Here is a 27,664-nt window from a genome sequence, read left to right as displayed (position 1 = left end):
CAGTATAACTCTGCTCCTTCCTGCTGTACAGACAATGATGCGACTCTCTCTGACTGACTTATTTAAATCTCTCTCCGCCCCCCTCTCTGGAAGTTTATTCCTCTCTGCCGCCTCATGTGAACATTGCTGCTTTTGCTAATCACCTCTGTGCCCTCCAGATCTCAATTCTTTAACCAATGGGAAGTTTCTCCCTCTCAGTACTGTCCAGTACCCTCAGAAATTTGGAATTGATCAATTCCCCTCTCAGACTTCTCAAAGCGAAACGACTTCTCCAATATCTCCCTGTCACTGCAGTTCCTCATCCCTGCTCTCTTTTCGTTAATCTCCTGTTGGTGAAGAATGACAGACAGTGGATCTGTTACGCTGCGGTAAGTGAGTGCCCGAGAGGCTGGTCCATCTTTCTATTTGACAAGAATATCCACTTCAGTTTAGGTACATTCCTGGGATGTGGACATCACTGTCAGGGCCAGGTTTATTGTCCAGCACCAATTATCCCTCACGCCTCAAACACTTAGTGAAATAGTGTGAAAAAAACAGGGTTGAGAAGGTCAGAAGTCCTGACAGGTGTGGCTCAGAGAAAGTGTCAGAGTGGAGAAAGAATGGTCCTCACTTTCATGCATTAGCCATCCACTGTGCAGTTTGGGTTTGATTAAATGTCACTAACACTGATCCGCTGATCATTTTCAGGCTGGGAAACGCAGTGTGTTCAGCGAGAGAAGCCAAACGATACACCAGGAAAATTCCGACGATGAGGACGATGTTTATGATGGACAAATCCTCAAAAGGCCCGGTGGTTCAGTAGATGATTTCCTGAGGGGCTCGGAGCTGGGGAGACAGGTAGGGATTGAGGAATCACTGCTACAGTTCCTGCTTCAAACCAGTTTCTCATATCGCTGACAGACTTCTGAGTTAGAGACTAGACTTTATGTAAATAAGTTTCTGGTCTAAGGGAGTTCCAGAAATTTAAAAAAAACGTTCTCTGGTTCCAAATCCCAGGAGGCAAATGAGGGTGTGTAAACCATGTTCATTATGATTAACGGGCAAATAGGTCACTGAGCTCAGGGTGGGGGAATAAAGCAACAGTGATGAAAAGGTGTATTAATAGTGCTCTCCCATGGATGTTGTACACCAACACTGAATTCCCCCAGGGTCACTCAGCTCCTGACCTCATTCCAGCCTTGGGTCAAACATGGACAAAAGAGCTGGATTCCAGAGGGGGAGGGGGGAGTGAAAGCCCTTAACATCAAGGCTGCATTCAACCGAGTGAGGCATCAAGGAGCCCTGGCTAAATTGGAATGAATGGGTATCAGGGACAAACTCTCCACTGGTCAGAGTTATACCAGACATGTAGGAAGGTGGTTGTGGTCTGGAGTAATCCCAGCTCCAGCACATCTCTGCAGGAGTTCCTCAGGGGAGTGTCCTAGGCCCAACCATCTTCAGCTGCTTTATCAATGATCTTCCGTCCGTCACAAGGTCAGAAATGGGGATGTTCACTGATGGTTGTACAATGTTCAGCACCACCTACCCTGACTCCCCAAAGCCTGGTAACAGACAGAGACAGTGTAGAGTTCAGAGAATCATAGAGTCCCTTGGCCCCATTGAGTCCATACCAGCCCTCCAAACAACATCCCTATTGTGAAGAACAAATACTGTTTGATGAAGTAACATCAAGTGGAAGTCTGACAGACAGATGAAGATGGAATGAGGAGCATTCAATCTCTAGACCTGCTCTGCCACCAGGAGACCCTGGCTGATTTGTTTATGTACCGAATCACAGACTCCCTACTCCCACCATTAACACTCAACTCCTGACCCACCCCAACCCCCACCCTAACAATACTCACTGTCCCCACCCCCCCAACCCTAACGATACTCACTGTCCCCACCCCCCACCCTAACGATACTCACTGTCCCCATCCCCACCCTAACGAGAATCACTAACCCCACCCCCACCCTAACGATACTCACTGTCCCCACCACCCCAACTCTAATGATACTCACTGTCCCCATCCCCACCCTAACGAGACTCACTAACCCCATCCCCACCCTAATGATACTCACTGTCCCCACCCCCACCCTAACGATACTCACTGTCCCCACCCCCCACGCTAACGATACTCACTGTCCCCATCCCCATCCCCACCCTAACGATACTCACTGTCCCCACCCCCCACCCTAATAATACTCACTGTGCCCACCCCCCACCCTAACGTTACTCACTGTCCCCACCCCCACACTAACGATACTCACTCACCCCACCCCCACCCTAACGATACTCACTGTCCCCACCCCTCACCTTAACAATGCTCACTGTCCCCATCCCCACACTAACGATACTCACTCACCCCACCCCCACCCTAACGATACTTATTGTCCCCACCCCCATCCTAACGATACTCACTGACCCCACCCCACCCTAACGATACTCACTGTCCCCACTCCCACCCTAACAATACTCACTGTGCCCACCTCCCACCCTAACGTTACTCACTGTCCCCACCCCCCACAGTAACAATACTCACTCACCCCACCCCCACCTAACGGTACTCACTCACCCCACCCCCACCCTAACAATACTCACTGTTCCCACCTCCACCCTAACGATACTCACTGTCCCCACCCCCCCACCGTAACAATACTTACTGTCCCCACCCCCACCCTAAAGATACTCACTGTCCCCACCCCCACCCTAACAATACTCACTGTGCCCACCCCCACCCTAACGTTACTCACTGTCCCCAGCCCCCACAGTAACGATACTCACTGTCCCCACCCCCACCCTAACGATACTCACTGTCCCCACCCCCCACCCTAACGATACTCACTGTCCCCACCCCCCACACTAACGATACTCACTCACCCCACGCCCCCACCCTAACGATACTCACTCACCCCACCCCCACCCTAACGATACTCACTATCCCTACCCCCCCACACTAACGATATTCACTCACCCCACCCCCCCACCCTAACAATACTCACTGTCCCCACCCCCACCCTAACGTTACTCAATGTCCCCACTCCCCACAGTAACTATACTCACTAACACCACCCCCACACTAACGATACTCACTCACCCCACTCCCACCCTCACGATACTCACTGTCCCCACCCCTACCCCTCCCATACCTGTCCCAAAAGGGTGATCCCTAAATTTCAATCAGTGCGGCTTGTGGTCTGGACTGACCCACAGGCGGTAACATCGTTTCCATGTCCACTTCCTTCAGGATCTTATTCAGTTCAATACAGTTCCCCCTCCCCCACCTCCCCTCCCCCCACCTCCCTCACTCTCTAAACTCCAGTGGGGACAAGCCCAGTCTGTCTAATCTTTCCTCATAAAACACCCCCGCCCCCATACTTGTCACATCCTGCCAATCAGACAATGACCTATTTCTACAGGCTCTCTGTTTTCTGTCAGCCAGCCGATCCTCCAAACTAATACGTTACCCGCCCCCACCCACCCCACCCCCACCCCATCCACCCACCATGAGCTCCTAGTTTTCACTATAACCTTTGATGTGGCACCTTGTCAAGTGCTCTCTGGAAATCCAAGTACAGTACATCAATGGGCTCCCCTTTATCCACAGCACAGAGTCCTTCTTCAAAGAATTCCAATAAGTTGGTTAAACAGGATTTCCCTTCTACAAAACCAAGCTGAATCCTCCTGATTACCTTGAATGTTTCTCAGTATCCAGGTATGATCTCTTAAATGTCTGATTCTGACACCTCCCCCATGACCAATATCAACCAAATAGAACAATAGGTTTCTGCCTCTCTCCCTTTGACAATGGGAGGGGTTCGATTTGCTGCTTGCCTGTCTGATGAAACATTCCCAAAGTCAAGTGAAATTTAGGAAATGAACACCAAGCCATCTATGACCCCATTAACCACTTCCTTTAAGACCCTACGATGAAGTCAGTGAGAATCCAATGGCTCATTTACCCAGCACTCTCCACTGGGAAAGTGCATCAGTCCATTATTAAGGAAGTTGGAACAGGCTGTATATAAAGTTAGCATGCAGTCAGGCTGAGTTCACATGGCTTGGTGAAAGGGATTACAATTGTTTTTATTTATTCATTTTGTGGGATGTAGGTGTTACTGGCTGCGTCCGCATTTATTGCCCATCCCTAGTTGCCCCGTGAGAAGGTGGGGGTGAGCTGCCTTCTTGACCCGCTGCAGTCCATGTGCTGTAGGTAGACCCACAATATCCCTTAGGGAGGGAATTCCAGGATTCTGACCCAGTGACAGTGAAGGAACAGCGATATATTTCTAAGTCAGGATGGCGAGGGGCTCTGAGGGGAACTTGCAGGGGGTGGTGTTCCCATGTATCTGCTGCCCTTGTCCTTCTAGATGGAAGTGGTTGAGAGTTAGGAAGGTGCTATCTGAGGATCTATGATGAATTTCGGCAGTGCATCTTGTCGATGGTACACACTGCTGCTACTGAGCGTTGGTGGTGGAGGGAGTGGCTGCTTGTGGATGTGGGGGCTGCTGTATCCTGGATAGTGTTCAAGCTTCCTGAGTGTTGCTGGAGCTGCCCCCATCCAGGCAAGTGGGGAGTATTCCATCACACTCCTGACTTGTGCCTTGGAGATGGGGGACAGGCTATGGGGAGACAGGAGGTGATAAGTACATTAAAGAGTTTGTAAAAGCTGAGGGACAGATTAGCACCAGGTTGGCGCTGGATTAGCAGCCCCAGCAGGTCAGAGGTCAGGATGACAGGCTTCCTCGGGGTCTTGCAGCTGTCCCATCATCCTGGGGCAGGGGTGTATGTGTGAAACTTTTTCAGCTGCCCCTTCCATAGCCCACGTCTATTCTCCTCCTGATCCTACCAATTTCAGCATTGGGATTTTGAAGTGTTTAAAGTCCTTGTTCTTATTTGAGGTTGTGTTGAACCCCATAACCTCATCACCTCAGAGAATCTCCCATTCACCACCTCCAACCTCATAGTCCCACAACCCCCCAACGCCTGTTTCTACCTCCTGCCCAAAATCCACAAACCTGACTGCGCCGGCCGACCCATTGTCTCAGCCTGCTCCTGCCCCACCGAACTCATCTCTGCATACCTCGACACAGTCCTGTCCCCCTTAGTCCAAGAACTCCCCACCTACATTCGGGACACCACCCACGCCCTCCATCTCCTCCATGATTTTCGCTTCCCCGGTCCCAATGCCTTATCTTCACCATGGACATCCAGTCCCTGTACACCTCCATCCCCCATCACAAAGGCCTCAAAGCCCTCCGCTTCTTCCTTTCCCGCCGACCCAACCAGTACCCTTCCACTGACCCCCTCCTTCAACTGACTGAACTGGTCCTCACCCTGAACAACTTCTCTTTCCAATCCTCCCACTTCCTCCAAACCAAAGGAGTGGCCATGGGCACCCGCATGGGCCCCAGCTATGCCTGCCTCTTCGTCGGATATGTGGAACAGTCCATCTTCCGCAGCTACACTGGCACCACCCCCCACCTTTTCCTCCACTACATCGATGACTGTATCAGCGCTGCCTCGTGCTCCCACGAGGAAGTTGAACAGTTCATCCACTTTACCAACACCTTCCACCCCGACCTCAAATTCACCTGGACCGTCTCAGACTCCTCCCTCCCCTTCCTAGACCTCTCCATTTCTATCTCTGGCGACCGACTCAACACTGACATTTACTATAAACCGACCGACTCCCACAGCTACCTAGTCTACACCTCCTCCCACCCTGCCCCCTGTAAAAACACCATCCCATATTCCCAATTTCTTCGTCTCCGCCGCATCTGCTCCCAGGAGGACCAGTTCCAATACCGAACAACCCAGATGGCCTCCCTCTTCAAAGACCGCAATTTCCCCCCAGACGTGGTTGACGATGCCCCCCCACCGCATCTCCTCCACTTCCTGCTCCTCCGCCCTTGAGCCCCGCCCCTCCAACCGCCACCAGGACAGAACCCCACTGGTCCTCACCTACCACCACACCAACCTCCATGTACAGCATATCATCCGTCGTCATTTCCGCCATCTCCAAACGGACCCCACCACCAGGGATATATTTCCCTCTGCTTCCCTGTCAGCGTTCCGAAAAGACCACTCCCTCCATGACCCCCTCATCAGGTCCACACCCCCCACCAACCCAACCTCCACTCCTGGCACCTTCCCCTGCAACCGCAAGAAATGCAAAACTTGCGCCCACACATCCCCCCTCACTTCCCTCCAAGGCCCCAGGGGATCCTTCCATATCCGCCACAAATTCACCTGCACCTCCACACACATCATTTACTGCATCCGCTGCACCTGATGTGGCCTCCTCTATATTGGGGAGACAGGCCGCCTACTTGCGGAACGTTTCAGAGAACACCTCTGGGACACCCGGACCAACCAACCCAACCACCCCGTGGCTCAACACTTCAACTCCCCCTCCCACTCCACCAAGGACATGCAGGTCCTTGGACTCCTCCATCGCCAGACCATGGCAACACGACGGTTGGAGGAAGAGCGCCTCATCTTCCGCCTAGGAACCCTCCAACCACAAGGGATGAACTCAGATTTCTCCAGTTTCCTCATTTCCCCTCCCCCCACCTTGTCTCAGTCAAATCCCTCGAAGTCAGCACCGCCTTCCTAACCTGCAATCTTCTTCCTGACCTCTCCGCCCCCACCCCCACTCCGGCCTATCACCCTCACCTTGACCTCCTTCCACCAACGCATTTCCAACGCCCCTCCCCCAAGTCCCTCCTCCCTACCTTTTATCTTAGCCTGCTTGGCACACCCTCTTCGTTCCTGAAGAAGGGCTCATGCCCAAAACGTCGATTCTCCTGTTCCTTGGATGCTGCCTGACCTGTTGCGCTTTTCCAGCAACACATTTTCAGCTCTGATCTCCAGCATCTGCAGTCCTCACTTTCTCCTTGAACTCTCTGAGGCAAAGTTACAAATCACATAACACCAGGTTACAGTCCAGGAGACAAACTTTATCGCACATGATCTTTTACTGTAAGCTCTGTGTCCTATGATCCTGCCTCACTAGCTACCCGACGAAGGAGCGTCGCTCCGAAAGCTAGAGCTTCCAAATAAACCTGTTGGACTAGAACCTGGTGTTGGGTGATTTTGAACTTTGTCCATCGCAGTCCGACACCGGCTCCTCTTCATCATAACTCATGGGGTCATTCTTTTATTCCTCTGGCTGATGTGATTGGCTGGAGCTCCACCCGTATACATCCTCATTCTTCATTCATGTCACCTGATCACCCGATCACTCTGGAAATGTGTCAGGATCTCTTCAGGAAGCAAAGCCAGTTTCAAACAGGAACTAAAGCCTGTTTTTGCTCTGCTCTGGATGTCCCTGCAGTGCTACCCACTGGGACACAATATCCATTCCCTCCCCCACAGTAACACAGACTCTGCAAACACCACTCTCCAGGTCACCTGCTCCAGCACAAGTCCACCTTTTGCATTTTCTTTCTGTTAGCAGCAACACTACGGCCATCCGGATGAGTACCAGACAGAGAGCAGCCGAGGTTCAGACCTCTCGGATATTCTGGAGGAAGATGAAGAGGAGCTTTATTCCGAAATGCAGCATGAGGAGGGGGGTAGGAGGAGACACAGTGCAACTTCACACAATGCACTGAAGGTAAGACACGTTCCATGAGCAGAGACACATGCACTGCACTGCCAGAGACACTGGTGTGATTCAGAGTTCATGCACTCTCTGTCTCCCTCCTTAAATATTGCCATGTCCTCGGTGACTGAATCTTTGGTGTTTTGTTTTCTGAGTTTCAGGAAACACGTTGTGGAGTCGTAACGTTGAATCTGCCTCATCGTTCTCCTTCACTATCCCCGTGGCCCCAGCTCCCTCTGTGGGGAGGGGCTCTGGGGTTCTGCTGCTGGTGTTTTACCAGCTTTTTGGTCCTCCCAAGGTTGGGAATTAAATGGGAGGTCACAATTGACATAGAGAGTGCTGTCCTGTGAGGAATGGGGATGGGCCTGTACCACTGAACCATTCAGAGAGTGAGCAGTTGCACTCAGTGTGAGCGCATCCATCACAGTCGAGACCAAGCTGGGCCCAATGATAGGGCCGATCCCTGGGTGTGATCCAGGATGCCATCACCAAAAGGGAAGGATTAGTTCAAGGGTACTCTCCAAAAGCCTATCAGAGCCGTGACCTGAATAATGAGAGCCCTGGCATTTTGTTTCAGTTAAACCAACAGGTAGAGTCAGTAGCCAAGCAACATCACCGGGTTTGTAACCCAAAGGCTAATGTTCTGGAGACAGGTTCAAAACTCACCACAGCAACTACTGAGAGTTAAATTCAATTAATAAAGCTGGAGTTCAAAATTACACACAGTGATGGTGACTTTAAAATGATCATCGATTGTCAGAAATCACATCCTGATCACTATTGTCCCTCAGTGAGGGGAATCCTGATCACTATTGTCCCTCAGTGAGATGAATCCTGATCACTATTGTCCCTCAGTGTGGGGAATCCAGATCACTATCGACCCTCAGTGAGGGAAATCCTCATCTCAATTGTCCCTCAGTGAGGGAAGTCCTGATCACTATTGTCCCACAGTGAGGGGAATCCTGATCACTATTGTCCCTCAGTGTGGGGAATCCTGATCACTATCGTCTCTCAGTGAGGGGAATCCTGATCACTACTGTCCCTCAGTGAGGGGAATCCTGATCACTATTGTCCCTCAGTGAGGGGAATCCTGATCATTATCGTCTCTCAGTGAGTGGAATCCTGATCACTACTGTCCCTCGGTGAGGGGAATCCTGATCACTATTGTCCCTCAGTGAGGGGAATCCTGATCACTATTATCTCTCAGTGAGGGGAATCCTGATCACTATCATCTCTCAGTGAGGGGAATCCTGATCACTATTGTCCCTCAGTGTGGGGAATCCTGATCACTATTGACCCTCAGTAACAGGAATCCTGATCACTATTGTCCCTCAGTGTGGGGAATCCTGATCACTATTGACCCTCAGTGACAGGAATCCTGATCACTATTGTCCCTCAGTGAGGGTAATCCTGATCACTATTGTCTCTCAGTGAGGGAAGTCCTGATCACTATTGTCCCACAGTGAGGGGAATCCTGATCACTATTGTCCCTCAGTGAGGGGAATCCTGATCACTATCATCTCTCAGTGAGGGGAATCCTGATCACTATTGTCCCTCAGTGTGGGGAATCCTGATCACTACTGACCCTCAGTGACAGGAATCCTGATCACTATTGTCCCTCAGTGAGGGAAATCCTGATCATTATCGTCTCTCAGTGAGGGGAATCCTCATCACAATTGTCCCTCAGTGAGGGAAGTCCTGATCACTATTGTGCCTCAGTGAGGGAAATCCTGATCACTATTGTCCCTCAGTGAGAGAAATCCTGATCACTATTGACCCTCAGTGACAGGAATCCTGATCACTATTGTCCCTCAGTGAGGGAAATCCTGATCACTATTGTCTCTCAGTGAGGGGAATCCTGATCACTATTGTCTCTCAGTGAGGGGAATCATGACCACTATTGTCCCTCAGTGAGAAGAATCCTGATCACTATTGTCCCTCAGTGAGGGGAATCATGACCACTATTGTCCCTCAGTGAGGGGAATCCTGATCACTATTGTCCCTCTGTGAGGGGAATCCTGATCACTATTGTCTCTCTGTGAGGGGAATCCTGATCACTATTGTCCCTCAGTGAGGGGAATCATGACCACTATTGTCCCTCTGTGAGGGGAATCCTGATCACTGTTGTATTTCAGTGAGGGGAATCCTGATCACTATTGTCTCTCAGTGAGGGGAATCCTGATCACTATTGTCCCTCAGTGTGGGGAATCCTGATCACTATTGTCCCTCTGTGAGGGGAATCCTGATCACTGTTGTATTTCAGTGAGGGGAATCCTGATCACTATTGTCTCTCAGTGAGGGGAATCCTGATCACTATTGTCCCTCAGTGTGGGGAATCCAGATCACTATCGACCCTCAGTGAGGGAAATCCTCATCTCAATTGTCCCTCAGTGAGGGAAGTCCTGATCACTATTGTCCCACAGTGAGGGGAATCCTGATCACTATTGTCCCTCAGTGTGGGGAATCCTGATCACTATCGTCTCTCAGTGAGGGGAATCCTGATCACTACTGTCCCTCAGTGAGGGGAATCCTAATCTCTATTGTCCCTCAGTGAGGGGAATCCTGATCACTATCGTCTCTCAGTGAGTGGAATCCTGATCACTACTGTCCCTCGGTGAGGGGAATCCTGATCACTATTGTCCCTCAGTGAGGGGAATCCTGATCACTATTGTCTCTCAGTGAGGGGAATCCTGATCACTACCATCTCTCAGTGAGGGGAATCCTGATCACTATTGTCCCTCAGTGTGGGGAATCCTGATCACTATTGACCCTCAGTGACAGGAATCCTGATCACTATTGTCCCTCAGTGTGGGGAATCCTGATCACTATTGACCCTCAGTGACAGGAATCCTGATCACTATTGTCCCTCAGTGAGGGGAATCCTGATCACTATTGTCCCTCAGTGAGGGGAATCCTGATCACTATCATCTCTCAGTGAGGGGAATCCTGATCACTATTGTCCCTCAGTGTGGGGAATCCTGATCACTATTGACCCTCAGTGACAGGAATCCTGATCACTATTGTCCCTCAGTGAGGGAAATCCTGATCATTATCGTCTCTCAGTGAGGGGAATCCTCATCACAATTGTCCCTCAGTGAGGGAAGTCCTGATCACTATTGTGCCTCAGTGAGGGAAATCCTGATCACTATTGTCCCTCAGTGAGAGAAATCCTGATCACTATTGACCCTCAGTGACAGGAATCCTGATCACTATTGTCCCTCAGTGAGGGAAATCCTGATCACTATTGTCTCTCAGTGAGGGGAATCCTGATCACTATTGTCTCTCAGTGAGGGGAATCATGACCACTATTGTCCCTCAGTGAGAAGAATCCTGATCACTATTGTCCCTCAGTGAGGGGAATCATGACCACTATTGTCCCTCAGTGAGGGGAATCCTGATCACTATTGTCCCTCTGTGAGGGGAATCCTGATCACTATTGTCTCTCTGTGAGGGGAATCCTGATCACTATTGTCCCTCAGTGAGGGGAATCATGACCACTATTGTCCCTCAGTGAGGGGAATCCTGATCACTATTGTCCCTCTGTGAGGGGAATCCTGATCACTGTTGTATTTCAGTGAGGGGAATCCTGATCACTATTGTCTCTCAGTGAGAAGAATCCTGATCACTATTGTCCCTCAGTGAGGGGGATCTTGATCACTATTGTCCCTCAGTGAGGGGAATCTTGATCACTATTGACGCTCAGTGAGGGGAATCCTGATCACTATTGGGCCTCAGTCAGGAGAATCCTGATCACTATTGTCCTTCAGTGAGGGAAATCCTGATCACTATCATCTCTCAGTGAGGAGGAATCCTGATCACTATCGACCCTCAGTGTGGGGAATCCTGATCACTATTGACGATTAGTGAGGGGAATCCTGATCACTATTGTCCCTCACTGAGGGAAATCCTGATCACTATCGCACCTCAGTGAGGGGAATTCTGATCACTATCGTCTTTCAGTGAGAGGATTCCAGTTCACTATTGTCCCTCAGTGAGGGGAATCCTGATCACTGTTGTGTCTCAGTGAGGGGAATCCTGATCACTATTTACCCTCAGTGTGGGGAATCCTGATCACTATTGTCCCTCACTGAGCAGAATCTTGATCACTATTGTCCCTCAGTGAGGGGAATCCTGATCACTATTGTCCCTCAGTGAGGGGAATCCTAATCACTATTGTCCCTCAGAGAGGGAAGTCCTGATCATTATTGTGCCTCAGTGAGGGGAATCCTGATCACTATTGTCCCTCAGTGAGGGGAATCTTGATCACTATTGTCCCTCAGTGTGGGGAATTGTGATCACTATTGTCTCTCGGTGAAGGGAATCCTGATCACTATTGACGCTCAGTGAGGGGTATCCTGATCACTATTGTCTCTCAGTGAGGGAAATCCTGATCACTATTGTGCCTCAGTGAGGGAAATCCTGATCACTATTGTCCCTCAGTGGGAGGAATCATGATCACTATTGTCTCTCAGTGAGGGGAATCCTGATCACTATCGTCTCTCAGTGAGGGGAATCATGACCACTATTGTCCCTCAGTGAGGGGAATCCTGATCACTATTGTCCCTCTGTGAGGGGAATCCTGATCACTGTTGTATTTCAGTGAGGGGAATCCTGATCACTATTGTCTCTCAGTGAGGGGAATCCTGATCACTATTGTCCCTCAGTGAGAAGAAACCTGATCACTATTGTCCTTCAGTGACGGGAATCCTAATCACTATTGTCCCTTGGTGAGGGGAATCCTGATCACTATCGTCCCTCACTGAGGGAAATCCTGATCACTATCGTACCTCAGTGAGGGAAATCCTGATCACTATCATCTCTCAGTGAGGGGAATCCTGATCGCTATCGACCCTCGGTGTGGGGAATCCTGATCACTATCGTACCACAGTGAGGGGAATCATGATCACTATTGACCCTCACTGAGGGAAATCCTGATCACTATTGACCCTCAGTGTGGGGAATCCAGATCACTATCGTCTCTGAGTGAGGGGAAGTCTGATCACTATCGTCTTTCAGTGAGGGGAATCCAGATCACTATTGTCCCTCAATGAGGAGAATCCTGATCACTATCGTCCCTCAGTGTGGGGAATCCTGATCACTATTGACGCTCAGTGATTGTCCCTCAATGAGGGGAATCCTGATCACTATTGTCCCTCAGTGAGGGAAATCCTGATCACTGTTGTGCCTCAGTGAGGGGAATCTTGATCCCTATTGACCCTCAGTGTGGGGTATCCTGATTAATATTGTCCCTCACTGAGTGGAATCCTGATCACTATTGTCCCTCACAGAGTGGAATCCTGATCACTATTGTCCCTCAGTGATGGGAATCTTGATCCCTATTGACCCTCAGTGTGGGGTATCCTGATTAATATTGTCCCTCAGTGAGGGGAATCCTGATCACTATCGTACCTCAGTGAGGTGAATTCTGATCACTATCGTCTTTGAGTGAGGGGAATCTAGACCACTATTGTCCCTCAGTGTGGGGAATCCAGATCACTATTGACGCTCAGTGAGGGAAGTCCTGATCACTATTGTCCCTCACTGAGGGAACTCCTGATCACTATCGTACCTCAGTGAGGGGAATTCTGATCACTATCGTCCCTCAGTGAGGGGAATCCTGATCACTATTGTCCCTCAGTGAGGGGAATCCTGATCACTATTGTCCCTCAGTGTGGGGAATCCTGATCACTATTGACGCTCAGTGAGGGGAATCCTGATCACTATTGACCCTCAGTGACAGGAATCTTGATCACTATTGTCCCTCAATGAGGGAAATCCTGATCACTATTGTGCCTGCGTGAGGGAAATCCTGATCACAATTGTCCCTCAGTGACAGGAATCCTGATCACTATTGACCCTCAGTGTGGGGAATCCAGATCACTATCATCTCTAAGCGAGGGGAATCCTGATCACTATCGTACCTCAGTGAGGCGAATTCTGATCACTATCGTCTTTGAGTGAGGGGAATCTAGATCACTATTGTCCCTCAATGAGGGGAATCCTGATCACTATCGTCCCTCAGTGTGGGGAATCCAGATCACTATTGACGCTCAGTGAGGGGATCCTGATCACTATCGTACCTCAGTGAGGGGAATTCTGATCACTATTGTCCCTCAGTGAGGGGAATCCTGATCACTATTGTCCCTCAGAGAGGGAAGTCCTGATCACTATTGTGCCTCAGTGAGGGGAATCCTCATCTCAATTGTCCCTCAGAGAGGGAAGTCCTGATCACTATTGTGCCTCAGTGAGGGGAATCCTGATCACTATTGTCCCTCAGTGTGGGGAATTCTGATCACTATTGTCCCTCAGTGAGGGAAATCCTGATCACTATTGTCCCTCAGTGAGGGAAATCCTGATCACTATCGTCCCTCAGTGAGGGGAATCCTCATCTCAATTGTCCCTCAGTGAGGGAAGTCCTGATCACTATTGTGCCTCAGTGAGGGGAATCCTGATCACTATTGTCCCTCAGTGTGGGGAATCCTGATCACTATTGTGCCTCAGTGAGGGGAATCCTGATCACTATTGTCGCTCAGTGAGGGGAATCCTGATCACTATTGTCCCTCAGTGTGGGGAATCCTCATCACAATTGTCCCTCAGTGAGGGAAGTCTAGATCACTAATGTCCCACTGTGAGGGGAATCCTGATCACTAACGTCTCTCAGTGAGGGGAATCCTGATCACTATTGTCCCTCAGTGTGGGGAATCCTGATCACTATTGTCCCTCAGTGAGGGGAATCCTGATCACTATTGTCCCTCAGTGAGGGGAATCCTGATCACTATTGTCCCTCAGTGAGATGAATCCTGATCACTATTGTCCCTCAGTGAGGGGATACGTGATCACTATTGGGCCTCAGTCAGGAGAATCCTGATCACTATTGTCCCTCAGTGAGGGGAATCTTGATCACTATTGTCCCTCAGTGAGGGAAATCCTGATCACTATCGTCTCTCAGTGAGGAGGAATCCTGATCACTAACGACCCTCAGTGTGGGGAATCCTGATCACTATTGACGATTAGTGAGGGGAATCCTGATCACTATTGTCCCTCACTGAGGGAAATCCTGATCACTATCGCACCTCAGTGAGGGGAATTCTGATCACTATCGTCTTTCAGTGAGAGGATTCCAGTTCACTATTGTCCCTCAGTGAGGGGAATCCTGATCACTGTTGTGCCTCAGTGAGGGGAATCCTGATCACTATTTACCCTCAGTGTGGGGAATCCTGATCACTATTGTCCCTCACTGAGCAGAATCTTGATCACTATTGTCCCTCAGTGAGGGGAATCCTGATCACTATTGTCCCTCAGAGAGGGAAGTCCTGATCATTATTGTGCCTCAGTGAGGGGAATCCTGATCACTATTGTCCCTCAGTGAGGGGAATCCTGATCACTATTGACCCTCAGTGTGGGGAATCCTGATCACTATTGTCCCTCACTAAGCAGAATCTTGATCACTATTGTCCCTCAGTGAGGGGAATCCTGATCACTATTGTCCCTCAGAGAGGGAAGTCCTGATCATTATTGTGCCTCAGTGAGGGGAATCCTGATCACTATTGTCCCTCAGTGAGGGGAATCCTGATCACTATTGTCCCTCAGTGTGGGGAATCCTGATCACTATTGTCTCTCAGTGAGGGGAATCCTGATCACTATTGACGCTCAGTGAGGGGTATCCTGATCACTATTGTCTCTCAGTGAGGGGAATCCTGATCACTATTGTCCCTCAGTGAGGGAAATCCTGATCACTATTGTGCCTCAGTGAGGGAAATCCTGATCACTATTGTCCCTCAGTGGGAGGAATCATGATCACTATTGTCCCTCAGTGAGGTGAATCCTGATCACTATCGTCTCTCAGTGAGGGGAATCATGACCACTATTGTCCCTCAGTGAGGGGAATCCTGATCACTATTGTCCCTCAGTGTGGGGAATCCTGATCACTATTGTCTCTCAGTGAGGGGAATCCTGATCACTATGGTCCCTCAGTGAGAAGAATCCTGATCACTATTGTCCCTCAGTGAGGGGAATCCTAATCACTGTTGTCCCTCAGTGTGGGGAATCCTGATCACTATTGACCCTCAGTGACAGGAATCCTGATCACTATTGTCCCTCAGTGGGAGGAATCATGATCACTATTGTCCCTCAGTGAGGTGAATCCTGATCACTATCGTCTCTCAGTGAGGGGAATCATGACCACTATTGTCCCTCAGTGAGGGGAATCCTGATCACTATTGTCCCTCAGAGTGGGGAATCCTGATCACTATTGTCTCTCAGTGAGGGGAATCCTGATCACTATCGACCCTCGGTGTGGGGAATCCTGATCACTATCATACCACAGTGAGGGGAATCATGATCACTATTGACCCTCACTGAGGGAAATCCTGATCACTATCGTACCACAGTGAGGGGAATCATGATTACTATTGACCCTCACTGAGGGAAATCCTGATCACTATTGACCCTCAGTGAGGGAAATCCTGATCACTGTTGTGCCTCAGTGAGGGGAATGTTGATCCCTATTGACCCCCAGGGTGGGGTGTCCTGATTAATATTGTCCCTCATTGAGTGGAATCCTGATCACTATCGTACCTCAGTGAGGCGAATTCTGATCACTATCGTCTTTGAGTGAGGGGAATCTAGATCACTATTGTCCCTCAATGAGGGGAATCCTGATCACTATCGTCCCTCAGTGTGGAGAATCCAGATCACTATTGACACTCAGTGAGGGGATCCTGATCACTATTGTCCCTCACTGAGGGAAATCCTGATCACTATCGTACCTCAGTGAGGGGAATTCTGATCACTATTGTCCCTCAGTGAGGGGAATCCTGATCACTATTGTCCCTCAGTGATGGGAATCTTGATCCCTATTGACCCTCAGTGTGGGGTATCCTGATTAATATTGTCCCTCACTGAGTGGAATCCTGATCACTATCGTACCTCAGTGAGGCGAATTCTGATCACTATCGTCTTTGAGTGAGGGGAATCTAGACCACTATTGTCCCTCAGTGTGGGGAATCCAGATCACTATTGACGCTAAGTGAGGGAAGTCCTGATCACTATTGTCCCTCACTGAGGGAACTCCTGATCACTATCGTACCTCAGTGAGGGGAATTCTGATCACTATCGTCCCTCAGTGAGGGGAATCCTGATCACTATTGTCCCTCAGTGAGGGGTATCCTGATCACTGTTGTGCCTCAGTGAGGGGAATCTTGATCACTATTGACCCTCAGTGTGGGGTATCCTGATCACTATTGTCTCTCAGTGAGGGGAATCCAGATCACTATTGTCCCTCAATGAGGGGAATCCTGATCACTATCGACCCTCAGTGTGGGGAATCCTGATTAATATTGTCCCTCACTGAGTGGAATCCTGATCACTATCGTACCTCAGTGAGGCGAATTCTGATCACTATCGTCTTTGAGTGAGGGGAATCTAGACCACTATTGTCCCTCAGTGTGGGGAATCCAGATCACTATTGACGCTAAGTGAGGGAAGTCCTGATCACTATTGTCCCTCACTGAGGGAACTCCTGATCACTATCGTACCTCAGTGAGGGGAATTCTGATCACTATCGTCCCTCAGTGAGGGGAATCCTGATCACTATTGTCCCTCAGTGAGGGGTATCCTGATCACTGTTGTGCCTCAGTGAGGGGAATCTTGATCACTATTGACCCTCAGTGTGGGGTATCCTGATCACTATTGTCTCTCAGTGAGGGGAATCCAGATCACTATTGTCCCTCAATGAGGGGAATCCTGATCACTATCGACCCTCAGTGTGGGGAATCCTGATCACTATTGACCCTCTGTGAGGGGTATCCTGATCACTATTGTCTCTCAGTGAGGGGAATCTTGATCACTATTGTCCATCAATGAGGGAAATCCGGATCACTATTGTCCCTCACTGAGGGAAATCCTGATCACTATCGTACCTCAGTGAGAGGAATCATGATCACTATTGTCCCTCAGTGTGGGGAATCCTGATCACTATTGACGCTCAGTGAGGGGAATCCTGATCACTATTGTCCCTCAGTGTGGGGAATCCTGATCACTATTGACGCTCTGTGAGGGGTATCCTGATCACTATTGTCTCTCAGTGAGGGGAATCTTGATCACTATTGTCCATCAATGAGGGAAATCCGGATCACTATTGTGCCTACGTGAGGGAAATCCTGATCACTATTGTCCCTCAGTGACGGGAATCCTGATCACTATTGACCCTCAGTGTGGGGAATCCAGATCACTATCATCTCTGAGCGAGGGGAATCCTGATCACTATCGTACCTCAGTGAGGCGAATTCTGATCACTATAGTCTTTGAGTGAGGGGAATCTAGATCACTATTGTCTCTCAATGAGGGGAATCCTGATCACTATCGACCCTCAGTGTGGGGAATCCTGATCACTATTGACGCTCAGTGAGGGGAACCCTGATCACTATTGTCCCTCAGTGTGGGGAATCTTGATCACTATTGTCCCTCAGTGAGGGAAATCCTGATCCCTATTGTGCCTGCGTGAGGGAAATCCTGATCACAATTGTCCTTCAGTGACGGGAATCCTGTTCACTATTGACCCTCAGTGTGGGGAATCCAGATCACTATCATCTCTGAGCGAGGGGAATCCTGATCACTATCGTACCTCAGTGAGGCGAATTCTGATCACTATCGTCTTTCAGTGAGGGGCATCTAGATCACTATTGTCCCTCAATGAGGGGAATCCTGATCACTATCGTCCCTCAGTGTGGGGAATCCAGATCACTATTGACGCTCAGTGAGGGGATCCTGATCACTATTGTCCCTCACTGAGGGAAATCCTGATCACTATCGTACCTCAGTGAGGGGAATTCTGATCACTATTGTCCCTCAGTGAGGGGAATCCTGATCACTATTGTCCCTCAGAGAGGGAAGTCCTGATCACTATTGTGCCTCAGTGAGGGGAATCCTCATCTCAATTGTCCCTCAGTGAGGGAAGTCCTGATCACTATTGTCCCACAGTGAGGGGAATCCTGATCACTATTGTCCCTCAGTGTGGGGAATCCTGATCACTATCGTCTCTCAGTGAGGGGAATCCTGATCACTATTGTCCCTCAGTGAGGGAAAGCCTGATCACTATCGTCCCTCAGTGAGGGGAATCCTCATCTCAATTGTCCCTCAGAGAGGGAAGTCCTGATCACTATTGTGCCTCAGTGAGGGGAATCCTGATCACTATTGTCCCTCAGTGTGGGGAATCCTGATCACTATCGTCCCTCAGTGTGGGGAATCCAGATCACTATTGACGCTCAGTGAGGGGATCCTGATCACTATTGTCCCTCACTGAGGGAAATCCTAATCACTATCGTACCTTAGTGAGGGGAATTCTGATCACTATTGTCCCTCAGTGAGGGGAATCCTGATCACTATTGTGCCTCAGTAAGGGGAATCCTGATCACTATTGTCCCTCAGTGAGGGGAATCCTGATCACTATTGTCCCTCAGTGTGGGGAATCCTCATCACAATTGTCCCTCAGTGAGGGAAGTCTAGATCACTATTGTTCCACTGTGAGGGGAATCCTGATCACTAACGTCTCTCAGTGAGGGGAATCCTGATCACTATTGTCCCTCAGTGTGGGGAATCCTGATCACTATTGTCCCCCAGTGAGGGGAATCCTGATCACTATTGTCCCTCAGTGAGATGAATCCTGATCACTATTGTCCCTCAGTGAGGGGATACGTGATCACTATTGGGCCTCAGTCAGGAGAATCCTGATCACTATTGTCCCTCAGTGAGGGGAATCTTGATCACTATTGTCCCTCAGTGAGGGAAATCCTGATCACTATCGTCTCTCAGTGAGGAGGAATCCTGATCACTAACGACTCTCAGTGTGGGGAATCCTGATCACTATTGACGATTAGTGAGGGGAATCCTGATCACTATTGTCCCTCACTGAGGGAAATCCTGATCACTATCGCACCTCAGTGAGGGGAATTCTGATCACTATCGTCTTTCAGTGAGAGGATTCCAGTTCACTATTGTCCCTCAGTGAGGGGAATCCTGATCACTATTGTCCCTCAGTGAGGGGAATCCTGATCACTATTTACCCTCAGTGTGGGGAATCCTGATCACTATTGTCCCTCACTGAGCAGAATCTTGATCACTATTGTCCCTCAGTGAGGGGAATCCTGATCACTATTGTCCCTCAGAGAGGGAAGTCTTGATCATTATTGTGCCTCAGTGAGGGGAATCCTGATCACTATTGTCCCTCAGTGAGGGGAATCCTGATCACTATTGACCCTCAGTGTGGGGAATCCTGATCACTATTGTCTCTCAGTGAGGGGAATCCTGATCACTATTGACGCTCAGTGAGGGGTATCCTGATCACTATTGTCTCTCAGTGAGGGGAATCCTGATCACTATTGTCCCTCAGTGAGGGAAATCCTGATCACTATTGTGCCTCAGTGAGGGAAATCCTGATCACTATTGTCCCTCAGTGGGAGGAATCATGATCACTATTGTCCCTCAGTGAGAGAAATCCTGATCACTATTGTCTCTCAGTGAGTTGAATCCTGATCACTATCGTCTCTCAGTGAGGGGAATCAAGACCACTATTGTCCCTCAGTGAGGGGAATCCTGATCACTATTGTCCCTCAGTGTGGGGAATCCTGATCACTATTGTCTCTCAGTGAGGTGAATCCTGATCACTATCGTCTCTCAGTGAGGGGAATCAAGACCACTATTGTCCCTCAGTGAGGGGAATCCTGATCACTATTGTCCCTCAGTGTGGGGAATCCTGATCACTATTGTCTCTCAGTGAGGGGAATCCTGATCACTATGGTCCCTCAGTGAGAAGAATCCTGATCACTATTGTCCCTCAGTGAGGGGAATCCTAATCACTGTTGTCCCTTGGTGAGGGGAATCCTGATCACTATTGTCCATCACTGAGGGAAATCCTGATCACTATCGTACCTCAGTGAGGGAAATCCTGATCACTATCGTACCTCAGTGAGGGAAATCCTGATCACTATTGTCTCTCAGTGAGGGGAATCCTGATCACTATCGACCCTCGGTGTGGGGAATCCTGATCACTATCATACCACAGTGAGGGGAATCATGATCACTATTGACCCTCACTGAGGGAAATCCTGATCACTATCGTACCACAGTGAGGGGAATCATGATTACTATTGACCCTCACTGAGGGAAATCCTGATCACTATTGACCCTCACTGAGGGAAATCCTGATCACTATCGTACCTTAGTGAGGGGAATTCTGATCACTATTGTCCCTCAGTGAGGGGAATCCTGATCACTATTGTGCCTCAGTAAGGGGAATCCTGATCACTATTGTCCCTCAGTGAGGGGATACGTGATCACTATTGGGCCTCAGTCAGGAGAATCCTGATCACTATTGTCCCTCAGTGAGGGGAATCTTGATCACTATTGTCCCTCAGTGAGGGAAATCCTGATCACTATCGTCTCTCAGTGAGGAGGAATCCTGATCACTAACGACTCTCAGTGTGGGGAATCCTGATCACTATTGACGATTAGTGAGGGGAATCCTGATCACTATTGTCCCTCACTGAGGGAAATCCTGATCACTATCGCACCTCAGTGAGGGGAATTCTGATCACTATCGTCTTTCAGTGAGAGGATTCCAGTTCACTATTGTCCCTCAGTGAGGGGAATCCTGATCACTATTGTCCCTCAGTGAGGGGAATCCTGATCACTATTTACCCTCAGTGTGGGGAATCCTGATCACTATTGTCCCTCACTGAGCAGAATCTTGATCACTATTGTCCCTCAGTGAGGGGAATCCTGATCACTATTGTCCCTCAGAGAGGGAAGTCTTGATCATTATTGTGCCTCAGTGAGGGGAATCCTGATCACTATTGTCCCTCAGTGAGGGGAATCCTGATCACTATTGACCCTCAGTGTGGGGAATCCTGATCACTATTGTCTCTCAGTGAGGGGAATCCTGATCACTATTGACGCTCAGTGAGGGGTATCCTGATCACTATTGTCTCTCAGTGAGGGGAATCCTGATCACTATTGTCCCTCAGTGAGGGAAATCCTGATCACTATTGTGCCTCAGTGAGGGAAATCCTGATCACTATTGTCCCTCAGTGGGAGGAATCATGATCACTATTGTCCCTCAGTGAGAGAAATCCTGATCACTATTGTCTCTCAGTGAGTTGAATCCTGATCACTATCGTCTCTCAGTGAGGGGAATCAAGACCACTATTGTCCCTCAGTGAGGGGAATCCTGATCACTATTGTCCCTCAGTGTGGGGAATCCTGATCACTATTGTCTCTCAGTGAGGTGAATCCTGATCACTATCGTCTCTCAGTGAGGGGAATCAAGACCACTATTGTCCCTCAGTGAGGGGAATCCTGATCACTATTGTCCCTCAGTGTGGGGAATCCTGATCACTATTGTCTCTCAGTGAGGGGAATCCTGATCACTATGGTCCCTCAGTGAGAAGAATCCTGATCACTATTGTCCCTCAGTGAGGGGAATCCTAATCACTGTTGTCCCTTGGTGAGGGGAATCCTGATCACTATTGTCCATCACTGAGGGAAATCCTGATCACTATCGTACCTCAGTGAGGGAAATCCTGATCACTATCGTACCTCAGTGAGGGAAATCCTGATCACTATTGTCTCTCAGTGAGGGGAATCCTGATCACTATCGACCCTCGGTGTGGGGAATCCTGATCACTATCATACCACAGTGAGGGGAATCATGATCACTATTGACCCTCACTGAGGGAAATCCTGATCACTATCGTACCACAGTGAGGGGAATCATGATTACTATTGACCCTCACTGAGGGAAATCCTGATCACTATTGACCCTCACTGAGGGAAATCCTGATCACTATCGTACCACAGTGAGGGGAATCATGATCACTATTGACCCTCACTGAGGGAAATCCTGATCACTATTGACCCTCAGTGAGGGAAATCCTGATCACTGTTGTGCCTCAGTGAGGGGAATGTTGATCCCTATTGACCCCCAGGGTGGGGTATCCTGATTAATATTGTCCCTCACTGAGTGGAATCCTGATCACTATCGTACCTCAGTGAGGCGAATTCTGATCACTATCGTCTTTGAGTGAGGGGAATCTAGATCACTATCGTCCCTCAGTGTGGGGAATCCAGATCACTATTGACGCTCAGTGAGGGGAATTCTGATCACTATTGTCCCTCAATGAGGGGAATCCTGATCACTATTGTCCCTCAGTGAGGGGAATCATGATCACTGTTGTGCCTCAGTAAGGGGAATCTTGATCACTATTGACCCTCAGTGTGGGGTATCATGATCACTATTGTTCCTCAGTGTGGGGAATCCTGATCACTATTGTCTCTCAGTGAGGGGAATCCAGATCACTATTGTTCCTCAATGAGGGGAATCCTGATCACTATCGACCCTCAGTGTGGGGAATCCTGATCACTATTGATGCTCAGTGAGGGAAATCCTGATCACTATTGTCCCTCACGGAGGGAAATCCTGATCACTATCGTACCTCAGTGAGGGGAATTCTGATCACTATCGTCCCTCAGTGTGGGGAATCCTGATCACTATTGTCCCTCAGTGAGGGGAATCATGATCACTATTGTCCCTCAGTGTGGGGAATCCTGATCACTATTGACGCTCAGTGAGGGGAATCCTGATCACTATTGTCCCTCAGTGAGGGGAATCCTGATCACTATTGTCCCTCAGTGAGGGGAATCCTGATCACTATTGACGCTCTGTGAGGGGTATCCTGATCACTATTGTCTTTCAGTGAGGGGAATCTTGATCACTATTGTCCCTCAATGAGGGAAATCCTGATCACTATTGTGCCTGCGTGAGGGAAATCCTGATCACTACTGTACCTCAGTGATGGGAATCCTGATCACTATTGACCCTCAGTGTGGGGAATCCAGATCACTATCATCTCTGAGCGAGGGCAATCCTGATCACTATCGTAACTCAGTGAGGCGAATTCTGATCACTATCGTCTTTGAGTGAGGGGAATCCTGATCACTATTGTCCCTCAATGAGGGGAATTCTGATCACTATCGACCCTCAGTGTGGGGAATCCTGATCACTATTGATGCTCAGTGAGGGAAATCCTGATCACTATTGTCCCTCACTGAGGGAAATCCTGATCACTATCGTACCTCAGTGAGGGGAATTCTGATCACTATCGTCCCTCAGTGAAGGGAATCCTGATCACTATTGTCCCTCAGTGAGGGGAATCATGGTCACTATTGTCCCTCAGTGTGGGGAATCCTGATCACTATTGACGCTCAGTGTGGGGAATACTGATCACTATTGACGCTCTGTGAGGGGTATCCTGATCACTATTGTCTCTCAGTGAGGGGAATCTTGATCACTATTGTCCCTCAATGAGGGAAATCCTGATCACTATTGTGCCTGCGTGAGGGAAATCCTGATCACTATTGTCCCTCAGTGACGGGAATCCTGATCACTATTGACCCTCAGTGTGGGGAATCCAGATCACTATCATCTCTGAGCGAGGGGAATCCTGATCACTATCGTACCTCAGTGAGGCGAATTCTGATCACTATCGTCTTTGAGTGAGGGGAATCTAGATCACTATTGTCCCTCAATGAGGGGAATCCTGATCACTATCGTCCCTCAGTGTGGGGAATCCAGATCACTATTGACGCTCAGTGAGGGGAATCCTGATCACTATTGTCCCTCAGTGAGGGGAATCCTGATCACTATTGTCCCTCAGTGAGGGAAAACCTGATCACTATTGTCCCTTTTGTGATGGGAATCCTGATCACTATCGTCTCTCAGTGAGGGGAATCCTAATCATTATTGTCTCTCAGTAAGGGGAATCCTGATCACTATTTTCCATCAATAAGGGGAATCCTGATCACTATTGTCTTTCAGTGTGGGGAATCCTGATCACTATCATCTCTCAGTGTGGGGAATCCTGATCACTATTGTCCCTCAGTGAGAGGAATCCTGATCACTATTGTCCCTCAGTGAGAGGAATCCTGATCACTATTGACCCTCAGTGTGGGGAATCCTGATCACTATTGTCCCTCAGTGAGAGGAATCCTGATCACTATCGTCCCTCAGTGAAGGGAATCCTTACTGCAGGGATGGTGCAGGAGGGAGGGTTTTGCATTCTTTGATAATTGGAGTCTTTCTGGGGAAGGTGGGACCTCTACAAACAGGATGGTCATCGCCTGAACCAGTGAGGTACCAATGTCCTGGGGGGGGGAATTTGCTGATGATCTTTAGGATGGTTTAAACCCATGCGGCAGGGGGATGGGGATCTGTATTGTAGTTCCAGTGGACAGGAGGTGGAGGGTAGTGAGGTCAGGGATAGGTTTACAATGTCGCGAGAGGGCACTTGCAATCAGGGTGTTGGTTTGAAGTGTGTCTACTTCAACACCAGGAGCATCCGGAATAAGATGGGGGAACTTGCAGCATGAGTTGGTACCTGGGACTTCGATGTTGTGGCCATTTCAGAGACCTGGGTAGAGCAGGGACAGGAATGGTTGTTGTAGATTCCGGGGTTTAGAATTTTCAGTAAGAATAGAGAAGACGGTGAAAGGGGGAGGGTGTTGCGTTACAACAGCTGAGGTAACGTTTGAGGACTCATCCACTGAGATAGTTTGGGCTGAGGTTAGGAACAGGAAAGGACAGGTCACCCTGTTGGGAGTTTTCTATAGGCCTCCAAATAGTTGCAGAGATTGTTTCCAGAGGAAAGGATAGTAAAGATGATTGCCGATAAGTGAGAGTAACAGGGTAGTTGTTATGGTGGACTTTCACTTCCCCAATATTGACTGAGAATACTATTGTTCAAGTAGTTTAGATGGATCTGATTTTGTTCAATGTGTGCAGAATGGTTTTCTGACACAGTATGTAGACTGGCTAACAAGGGGAGATGTCATATTGGATTGGTACTGGGGAATGAACCCGGCCAGGTGTTAGATTTGTCGGTAGGAGAGCACTTTGGCAATAGTGACCATAATTTGGTTATGTTTACAACAGCAATGGCAGGAATAGGTATATTCTGCAGGGAAAGAGGTATAACTGGGGGAAAGGCGATTATGATGTGATTAGGCAAGATTTAGGATGCATAGGATGGGGAAGGAAACTGCAGGGGATGGGCACATTAGAAATGTGGAGCTTATTCAGGGAATAGCTACTGCGGGTCCTTGATAAGTATATACCTATCAGGCAGGGAGGTAGTTGTTGAGAGAGGGAGTCATGGTTCACTAAAGAGGTTGAAGCTCTTGTCAAGAGGAAGATGGCGGCTTATGTGAGGATGGGGCATGAAGGCTCAGTTAGGGGGCTTGAGAGTTATAAGTTAGCCAGAAAAGATCTAAAGAGAGGGCTAAGAAGAGCCAGGAAGGAACATGAGAAGTTGTTGGTGGATAGGATCAAGGAAAACCCAAAGCCTTCTATAGGTATATCAGGAATAAAAGAATGACTAGAGTAAGATTAGGGCCAATCAAAGACAGTAGTTGGAAGGTGTGTGTGGAACGTGAGGACATCAGGGAAGCCCTTAATGAGTCCTTTTCCTCAGTGTTCACATTGGAAAAGGGCAAAGTTAGTGAGAATATGGAGTTACAGGCGACAGGGTTAGATGGGATTGAGGTTGATAAAGAGGAGGGTTTAGCAATTTTGGAAGATATGAAAATGGATAAGACCCCCCCCCTCCCCCCACCCCCCCGGGCCAGATGGGATTTATCCTCGGATTCTCTGGGAAGCCAGGGAGGAGGTTGCAGAGATTAGTTTCGATCTTGGTTATCATTGTCGACAGGAATAGTGCCAGAAGACTGGAGGATAGCAAATGTTGTCCTCTTGTTTAAGAAGGGGAGTCGGGACCACCCTGGAAATTATAGACCAGTGAGTTTTACTTTGGTTATGGGTAAGGTGTTGGAAAAGGTTACAACAGATAGGATTTATAATCATCTGGAGAGGAATAAGTTGATTAGGGATAGTCAACACAGATTTGTGAAGGGTAGGTTGTGCCTCATAAACCTTATTGAGTTCTTTGAGAAGGTGACCAAACAGGTGGATGAGGGTAAAGTGGTTGATGTGGTGTATATGGATTTCAGTAAGACGTTTGATAAGGTTCCTCACGGAAGGCTATTGCACAACATATGGAGTTTTGGGATTGTGGGAGATATAGCAGTTTGGATCAGTAATTGGCTTGCTGCAAGAAAACAGATGGTGGTGGTTGATGGGAACTGTTCATCCTGGAGTCCAGTTACCAGTGGTGTACCACAAGGATCGGTGTTGGGTCCACTGCTGTTCATAATTTTTATCTGATCTGGATGAGACGTAGAAAGGTGGGTTAGTAAATTTGCGGATGACACGAAGGTCAGTGGAGTTGTGGATAGTGCTGAAGGATGTTGCAAGTTACAGAGGGGCAAAGATAAGCTGCAGAGCTGGGCTGAGAGGTGGCAAATGGAGTTTAATGCGGAAAAGTGTGAGGTAGTTCACTTTGGAAGAAGTAACAGGATTGCAGAGAACTGGGCTAATGGTAAAATTCTTGGTAGTGTAGATGGACAGAGAGATCTCGGTGTCCAGGTGCATAAATCCCTGAAAGTTGCCACCCAGGTTGATAGGGTTGTTAAGAAGGCATACCGTGTGTTAGCTTTTATTGGTAGAGGGCTTGAGTTTGGGAGCCACGAGGTCATGCTTCAGCTGTCCAAAACTCTGGTGCGGCCGCACTTGGAGTATTGTGTACAGTTCTGGTCACCGCATTATAGGAAGGATGTGGAAGCTTTGGAAAGGGTGCAAAGGAGATTTACTAGGATGTTGCCTGGTATGGAGGGAAGGTCTTACAAGGAATGGCTGAGGGACTTGAGGCTGTTTTCGTTAAAGAGAAGAAGGTTGAGAGGTGACTTAATAGAGACATATAAGATAATCAGAGGGTTAGATAGGGTGGACAGGGAGAGGCTTTGTCTGAGGATGGTGACGGTGAGCATGAGGGGGCATAGCTTTAAATTGAGGGGTGATAGATATAGGACAGATGTCAGAGGTAGTTTCTTCACTCAGAGAGTAGTAGGGGTGTGGAACAGCCTGCAACAGTAGTAGACTCGTCGATGTTAAGGGCATTTAAATGGACATT

The 27,664-nt window shown here is 48.9% G+C and overlaps 1 protein-coding gene across 13 annotated transcripts in view; it reads left to right on the top strand.

Annotated features, from left to right (window-relative positions):
• Positions 1-27,664, top strand: part of rimbp2b (RIMS binding protein 2b) — a 389,940-nt gene that overhangs the window by 309,491 nt on the left and 52,785 nt on the right. For 7 of the 13 annotated variants that reach the window (XM_072587662.1, XM_072587658.1, XM_072587665.1 and 4 more), the window contains 2 exons: positions 688-837; positions 7,440-7,601. In XM_072587662.1, coding sequence (XP_072443763.1) covers positions 688-837; positions 7,440-7,601 — 312 coding nt within the window. The remainder of the gene's footprint in view (positions 1-687; positions 838-7,439; positions 7,602-27,664) is intronic. The other 6 variants (XM_072587667.1, XM_072587660.1, XM_072587666.1 and 3 more) reach the window with 1 other exon arrangement.

The sequence above is a fragment of the Chiloscyllium punctatum genome, chromosome 17 (genome assembly GCF_047496795.1).
Source record: "Chiloscyllium punctatum isolate Juve2018m chromosome 17, sChiPun1.3, whole genome shotgun sequence".
NCBI lineage: Eukaryota > Metazoa > Chordata > Chondrichthyes > Orectolobiformes > Hemiscylliidae > Chiloscyllium > Chiloscyllium punctatum.
Note: the sequence above shows the minus strand (reverse complement) of the source record. Positions and strands in the feature narration are given on the sequence as shown.